Raw genomic sequence first — 8,439 nt, 5'->3', positions numbered from 1 at the left:
TCTGTCTGTCTCTCTGGCAAGCACATGTGCCCTTTGGCAAAAATCTAAAAAATAAAATAAAATAAATAAAATACTATTTCACTAATGACAAGGACTCTATTGGAGGAGTCCAACCCGGTAGGGCCCCAGGATCTGTTTTAAGCCTTTGACTTTTGAGCACAGCTTGGGTCGATTCAGTATGTTGACAAGGCAGCTTGTTGTATGCTTCAGAGACTGTGGTAGCCTTGCTGGGAAGCAAACCCCCCCCCCCCGACTCCCTGATATACTACTATAAAAAAATTACATAGCTCTCTTATACATTCTGAGTATATGATAATATTTTCCAAAAGTCCCCCAACCGCTCCCCTTTGCTCTGACCACCTACTGTTAATTACAATGCTTCACTCTGGCACGGTCACAACAGAGGGTGTGCTGAAGTCACATCTAGGCAGAAATCTTCTTGACCTTTAGAAGGCCCTTCAGGATACATTTAACATAAGCTTAAAAATAACCTTTTAGGCTGAAACCGACCCAGGACACTCCTGCCCCACTATAGCTAATGTTCTAACAAAATACATAACAGTGGCACCACAGGCACAAAAGAATGTTTTAGGTATATCACAAACCCACCTTAAAGTTCTTCATTAACTTGTTAGTCACTTTACCACCAGTTGAAAAAGCTGTCCCCACCCTTACCAAGTGAACAATAGTTTCATTCCTTTAAAATATATTAGGATTCCTTAAATTAAGTTTTAGATCCCTATAAAATTATATAAGTTCCATTCTTTATTGAGATCCATAAGAACTAATATCTATACTTGAGGGGCCAGCCGGTGGCATGGTGGTTAAGGTGCTGGACACTCCCACATGGCCAACCACAGTTCGAGTCCCGGACCTGGTGGTTTGCTTTCTCACTTTCCCTCTCTCTCTCTCTGTGTCTCTCTCTGGTCAAATTAAAAAATAAATGAGTGGATAAATAAATAAATAATTTAAAAATATATATATCTATACTTGAGATTTTCTTTTCTCAGCATCATGCTGAGAATTCTTTGAGCGTTTAAGGGAGGCTCTAATTAAATATACAACTATTGACCCCGATTCAGAAGAGGGAAGGCTGCTTCTTAATGATAAATTTATCAGCCAAGCAGCTCCAGATATCTGTAGAAAGCTACAAAAACTATCCTTAGGACCTAGTGCCCCCTCAGCAGAACTTCTGAAGGTGGCCTCTTCAGTCTTACAATCGAGACCTAGAGGAAGAGGATAGGGTTAAGGCAAAGGAAAAGCAGAAGGAAAACAGGCAGGCTCAATTAATTGCTGCTTTGGCTGGGCAAAAGTCACCTCCTGGTCACCCTAGGAAATCCCTAATCACAAGATGGCTGTTGCGCCGCATCAGCTGATAATTATCTCTGCTTGCTGAAGCTGATTTTCTAAAACTGCATTCCATGGAGACCTGCCTAAATCAAAAGAACAACTGCGAACTGCAATAGACCCACCATTAATCCAACCCTGTATGAAACCTATGTTCCCTATTGTTAAAACTTTTATGAGCTGACAATTAGAACACATAGCCACTCACCCATTTACTTGCATGTATCACATTTTCAATAAAAAGGCACGATGATTCCTAGCAGTTGTCACTCTTCAGAGAGCAATCTCTTGGGGGGGTGTCCGACTGAGGACGTGCATGAAAAGGCACCGAGGCCTTTGTCTTCCTTTCCTGTGCCGCCTCCGACGAGTCAACCCATCCCCATAGAGGCTGGACCCTGGCACACTATGGCCTAGGGAAATATCCTGAGTGAATAGCCAGACCCAGGTTTTCTGGCTCTGGGGCTCTTTCCTTTCATCAATTTGACCCCAGGCTGTTAACTGGTGTGTGTGTGTGTAAATGTACGTATAGGCTTGGTGCACACATGCACATGCACACACACACAGCCAGTTCAAGTGCTTCCAGAAATAGAATCTGTCCGACATGAAGCCCACTTCAGACTTGATCTCATTTCTTGAGGCAATTCTGAAGGATTTTTATGTTGGTATGTGTGGAAAGTATGTTGGTATGTACACCTGTTTGAGGATAATGGAAACAGGATAATGGAAACAGCCAGTATTTCATTTTGTGTGCCCACCTTTGTTCCTCTCCTCTTCCTCCCTAGGTGCAAGATAAAGTAGAACTATCCAAAACCAATTTCCTCTGACGTGTCAGGTACCCATATAATTAGGCTGAGGAGAGATAAAAATTCATAAATCCACATTGGACTGATATCTCTTTTAATGGCTTTATACTAATTTGATAACTACAAAAAATTCTCATTTAAAATGAGATTTGGGCCCTGCTGCCTTCTTGAGGCCAAGGTTTCTTTCTTGGTGCCATTTCAGACCCTCTTCTTCGTTAGGTTGTGGTCTGCTGTTCTTGTGCCTGAATGTTAGTAAAGTGTGAAAGAGATGCTCCCTGGCCTCGGGGAACTCTGGGGAGCCGAACTAGTGTTAGAGCAGAAGCACATGTGGGTCTCTAGCTGGCAGGAAATTAGCTGAAGGCTATGAAAATGTTAGACAAAAGGGAAACTCAAGCGACTTTCTTATTTGAGTTCAACATAGGTCATAAAGCAGTGGAGACAACTTGCAGCATCAACAATGCATTTCGCCCCGGAACTACTAATGGACATGCAGTGCAGTGGTGGTTCGAGAAGTTCTGCAAGGGAGATGAGAGCCTGAAGAGGAGGAGCCTATTGGCTGACCATCAGAAGTTGACAGAGACCATTTGAAAGCAATCATCAAAGCTAGTCCACTTACACCTATATGAGAAGTTGCCAAACAGTCAATGTTGATCATTCTAGAGTCGTTCAGAATTTGAAGTAAACTGAGAAGGTGAAGAGGCTTGATAAGTGGGTACCTCATGAGCTGAACAAAAATTTTTTAAAAATTGTTAAAGTGTTGTCTTTTTCTACAGAACAACAAACTGATTCTCAATTGGATAGTGACGCCCAAGAAAAAGTGGATTTTATATGACGTCTGGTGATGGCCATTCAGTGGTTGGACTGAGAAGCAGCTTCAAAGCACTTCCCAAAGCTAAACTTAAACCAAAAAGAGGTCATGGTCACTGACCATCTGCTGCCAGTCTACTCCACTACAGCCTTCTGAATCCCAGGGAGACCATTATATCTGAGAAGTATGCTCAGAAAAATCAATGAGATGCACCAAAAGCTGCAATGCTTCCAGCTGGCATCCATCAACAGAAGGGGCCGTTTTCCATGACTACACTTGACCTCGCATCACAGAACACTTCAAAAGCTGAATGAATTGGGCTACAAAGGTTTGCTTCATCCACCATATTCACCTGACCTCAGGTCAATCAACCAGCACTTCAAGCATCTTGACTTTTTACAGGGAGAATGCTTCCACAAGCAGTAGGATCAGAAACTGCTTTCCAAGAGTTTGTCAGTCCCAAAGCACAGAATTTTACACTACAGGAATAAACAAACCTACTAGCAAAAATGTATTGATTGTAATGAATCCTATTTTGATTCATAAAGATTTATTTGAGTCTAAAAAAAATTAAAAATGAGATTTGGGTTCAGTCAGTGGTGTGGTGGTGAAGGTGCTGGATCCTACATGGCTGACTATGCAGTTCAAGTCCTAGGCCCAGTGGTTTGAGAAACACACTGGGTGTGAGTGCATGTGTGCCCAAAATCCTAAGAGCAAATTGGAGAAGGAATTGTAGTGTGGCCATCCCACTCAGGGGTGATTTCTCACTTTCCCTCTCTCTCTGGTGAGTGCACATGCACTCTAGCAAATTAAGAACAAAATTAGAACAAGATACCAAGTGGGAAGCAAACTTCAGAGGTAAATGACTTGAGATACTAATGGCAAACCTTCATATATCCCTGAAGAATCTTTTTTCCCTTGATTTTTTTTTTCTTTTTTTTGGGAGAGGTTTTTGCTATAGGGCGCATGTGCTCGCCAGACAGAGACAGAGAGACAGAAGTGAGAAATCACCCCCCGGGGGGAGGGCCACATCGCAATCCCTTCTCCTCCTGGGATCTTGGGCACGCACATACATGCGCCTGGCATGAGTTTAAGCCACTGGATCCGGGACTCGAACCATGGTCGACTACGTGGGAGTCCAGCGACATAGCCATTATGCTAACTGCTGGTCCCTTCCCTTGATTTTTTTTTTTTTCAAGCTTAATTCACTTTATTCTCGCTGTATGAAAACCCTAGGTTGTGGCTACAGCTGGAGCCTGGGTCCTCTGCACAGAGACTCTGGTGTGGGTCTTGACTAGATGGTCAGTGAATTCCTGATAGGGAGACTTGATGAACACGGTCTCTTTCCAGAGGTCAGGGGTCAGATAACTGTAGGTCTTGGAGATGGCATCAAAGGTGGCCTTGGCGAAGTTGCCCAGGGTGGCAGTGCAGCCCCGGGCTGAGGTGTAGCAGTCATGGATGCCAGCCATCATGAGCCATTGTAGTCCCCGAGGGTGACAAATGCCTTGAGCCTGGTCCGCTGGCCAGTGCTTGTCTGCTTCTGCACAGGCATGATCTTCAGAACCTCGTCCTTGAGAGACGCTCCCAGGAAGAAGTCGATGATCTCAGACTCCTTGATGGGCAGGGAGAAGAGATAGAGCTCCTCCAAGGATTTGATCTTCAGGATTTGATCACCAGGTGGCCCAGCTTGGTGACCGGGATCCACTCCTTATCCTTGGCCTTGCCTCTGCAAGCTCCACGGCCCTGCCCGCGGCCCCGGCCCCGGCCCCTCCACGGAAGCCGCTGCGGCCTCCTATCCCAAGACCCCCAGGGCCTCCGGGCCAAGCCGCTGCACTAGCGTCATCCGCCATTTGGTGTTCTCTCGGAGAAGTCCCTTGATTTTTTGACATCAGAAGAGAATCGAAGAGAAAGAAGTTGCTAACCTGTTCCTGTGTTATTCATGACTGCTCTTTCTCCAAAACTGCTTCCTACAATAAACTGGACAGGTGCACATTCTCATCTGAAGATTTGGAACTGAATGCAAGAGTTGTGCAAGTTTCTCAAATATGGCTGGATCTAAAACATGTCATTTCAGCAGCAATAAAGGGGTCAGATTCTGCTATAGAATCAAAGAAACAAAACAACACTTTTAAATGGTTACTCTCAGAATTAAATCACTGTAGAAAATAGAGAGTAGGCTGGTAAGACCTTAGGGCAAGGAAACAACAAGTCAGGAACTTCTACATTAGTTAAGATGTATAATCCTTAGACATGATCAAAGGCCAAAAAAAACCCCCAGCCACAAAACAGGACAAACACAGGGATAGCCTCTAACACTTAAATTATATTATTTCTTAGCCAATCAATGATCACTATTTTTCCAAAAAGTTGTATTATGCTATTTTTGTGAACATGAATAAAATTATATTTAAAAGCAACCATTTATTTTTATAATTTTTAGTTAAGATTTAATCATTTCCCCCCTTTTTTCTAAGACAGACTTTTGTTATAGGGCATGTACAGTCACTGGAGAGACAGAAAGCAAGAAATCACCCCCCTAGGGGAGATGGCCACGCAGCAATCCCTTCTCCTCCATCTCTCTCAGAATTTTGGGCATGCATGTACATGTGCCCAACCTGAAATTCAAGCCGCTGGGTTGGCCAGCGCATCAAGTCCAGCAACGTAACCACTATTCTATCTGCTGGTCTCAAGGTCGAATCTTTATGTAGGGGTGTGACTTGCCAGTTTGCCAACGATGTATAAATGGGATCATAAGGAAAACATGCCTCATGGAGGGTGGTGGTAACACATAAATCACGGTGCCAACATGCTGCTGTGTGTCTTTGTAATCACCATTAATTAGCATACAATGGCCTGCGTGCCAGGGCACTGTGACAAATGCTTTCCACGCATCCTTCCATTTAATGCCCCCGCCCCAGGTAGATACTATTCCACTGGGCAGGCGAGAAAACTGAGACTTAAAAGTACAATGGCTGTAGAGGCCCCACGGCTGCCGAGCCACACGGTTGGATTCAGGGGTCTGCCTCTAGAAACCACGGCTTTGGCTACCACACTCCTTTCCTTCACAAACCCTGGTCCCACGAAACGACAGTATTCTCAGAAAATAACACCAAATAAATCACTAGCAGTTTTTCACCCTCGAAACATGTCAGTAATTTTTTTCCTGTTCTGCAGGCGGGCTTCCTTCCTGGGTAGCAAGCTCTCTGTTTTAGCCTAAGTAACTCATGCAGACTGTAGGCTAGATACCTTACCAGCAAGGTTGAGGGAGGGAATGAAGTCAGACTATAATACAGCTGATCTGCTTCCTTTTTGTTACATTTGTTTTATTTCAAGTGGCATAGCAATCATCTTTAACACTTAACACAAAACCAAATGCTACCATGAATTTAGGCCCAAACTGCCTCCAAGACCTAATGGCACAAAGGTTTCCTAGACCAAATGGCTTTCCTGATTTTTTCCCTCTCCTCCCAGTGGTTCCCAGAGTTCCCTTTTCAAGGACTACATGAATAAATAACACCCTGTGGAATTCAACTTAATTTACTGTGGTAAAGTCCAGGGAAAAGGAACGTGTATCAATTAATTGAGCAATCTAGATATAAGTATGAATTTAAATTTAAGAAGAAGTGAATTGAGAGGACAACAGCCCAATTCTTGGTTTTAAAAATAAAAAAAGATAAGGACAAGTCACTGCCACCACAAGTGTCAGTCTTCCCTCTGTTGGCGGCCAATGGAACAGAGGCCTGACGGCGGTTCAGGCAGGGCCACACTGCTCCCCACACAGATCAGAGCTTCATGCTCACAGCATTTTCAGTCTTTGTCTCGTTTATCTGCTGCTGGAGGGTTTCTAGGAAGGCTCAGCAATGCTTCAATTTTCTTAGCATCATCCTCAGCTTGGTCTTTCTGTAGACCACTTTCAATTTCCTCAGAAAGGAGCTCCGTAACTTGCAGTCTGGCTTTCCTATGATCAAAGCATAAAAATGATGTATCAATAAGTACTGCTCCACTTTGAGTTCTTCTAGAGATTTAAAACAAAAAGGATAGTTCTCTTACTTTCCTTGCTTTGGCACACTTCAAATACGTCCTTCTTTCGCCTACCCTGGTTCCACTCACAAGCCAACTCTGCCTGCTGCATGACCAAAATGGACACTGTTGCAGCAGCAGCTCTGACCCCTGAAGAATCCCAGGACATGGGTCTGAGAGTCCCCCAGGTGATGCATGGAAGCCAACACACCCTGTGCTGATGTGAAGTCTGTCTGCTTGTCATCTTCCCAAGGGCCCGGGACTGTGGGAACTCTGCCACCAGACTGTGACCACTGTGGGCTAGGGCCGTAACATCAGTGACAGGGGTAGACAAAGGGCAGATAGGACAACACTACACATGTGTATTCACAATGAGTTAAAACCCAATTTCCAAATAATGGGCTAGTTTCTTTCGAAAGTATTAGGATCCTCTTTCTTAAGTAATTATTGGGGTCACCTATACAACTTCCTTCTCAACTCTTCACAGCCAGATTTTTCCAATCTTCCGTAACTATACCTAGTTGTCCACATTTTCTGCTCACTAAGGCACTTTTCTTAGACTCTCGATTTGTTTGTATTCCCTATATTATTTTCAAGCAAAGTAGGAGACACAGAAGGTAATTAACCATTCACTGAATTAACTATCCTTAGAAATACCAGACACATACACAATATTAAAACACATATACGTATTTTTGGGTTTCTTTTGTTTTCATTGTTTTGTTTTGTTTTTGAGAGGTTTCTGCTATAGGGCGTGTGTACTTGCCAGAAAGACAGAGAGAGAGAGAGACAGAAAGTGAGAAATAACCCCCCAGGGGGGGATGGCCATGCCATAATCCCTTCTTCTCCACTCTCCTCTTGGGATCTTGGGCACGCACACACATGCGTGCAGTATGAGTTTAAGCCACCAGGTTCGGGACTCAAACTGTGGTTGACTATATGGGAGTCCAGTGATATAGCCATTATGCCACCTGCTGGTCCCAAAACACATATATGTAAATAAAAGTTGTACATTTTTCAGACATTATTTTCTTCTGCTGAAGTATTCTTTTATCACTATAATTCAAGTTACCATTTTTACTCTTAAGGTTTTCCATATCTAATCAATGATTATTTCTGCAGTCTTTCTCATTTCCTTTAATATTGGAACACTTACTTTTTATTCATATTTTTACAATAGTCATTATACCGTACTTTCCATACTCCCTCCCTCCCCCCTTTTGAGAGGTTTTTGCTATAGGGTGAGTGTGCTCACCTGAGAGACAAAGAGAAAGTGAGAAACACGCCCCCCCAAGGGGGATGGCCACACTGCAATCCCTTCTCCTCCTGGGATTTTGGACATGCATGCACACATGCCCAGTGTGAGATTTAAGCCTACGGGTCTGGGACTTGAACTGCAATTTACTATGAGGGAGTCCAGCGATGTAACCGTTATACCATCTGCTGGTCCTGTCTTTCCTG

General features: G+C 43.7%; 1 protein-coding gene and 2 pseudogenes across 2 annotated transcripts in view; all 3 read right to left on the bottom strand.

Annotated features, from left to right (window-relative positions):
• Nucleotides 1–4,188: 4,188 nt before the first annotated feature.
• On the bottom strand, nt 4,189–4,430 carry LOC102472553 (40S ribosomal protein S2 pseudogene; annotated as a pseudogene).
• Nucleotides 4,431–4,432: 2 nt separating this feature from the next.
• On the bottom strand, nt 4,433–4,823 carry LOC102479309 (40S ribosomal protein S2 pseudogene; annotated as a pseudogene).
• Nucleotides 4,824–6,260: 1,437 nt separating this feature from the next.
• Nucleotides 6,261–8,439, bottom strand: part of TIMMDC1 (translocase of inner mitochondrial membrane domain containing 1) — a 28,747-nt gene continuing 26,568 nt past the window's right edge. For both annotated transcript variants that reach the window (XM_006167635.3, XM_014583860.2), the window contains one exon: nt 6,261–6,916. In XM_006167635.3, the coding sequence (XP_006167697.1) occupies nt 6,766–6,916 (151 nt within the window). In that variant the 3' untranslated portion in view covers nt 6,261–6,765. The remainder of the gene's footprint in view (nt 6,917–8,439) is intronic.

Source organism: Tupaia chinensis, unplaced genomic scaffold (assembly GCF_000334495.1).
Source record: "Tupaia chinensis unplaced genomic scaffold, TupChi_1.0 Scaffold144909_1, whole genome shotgun sequence".
NCBI lineage: Eukaryota > Metazoa > Chordata > Mammalia > Scandentia > Tupaiidae > Tupaia > Tupaia belangeri.
Note: the sequence above shows the minus strand (reverse complement) of the source record. Positions and strands in the feature narration are given on the sequence as shown.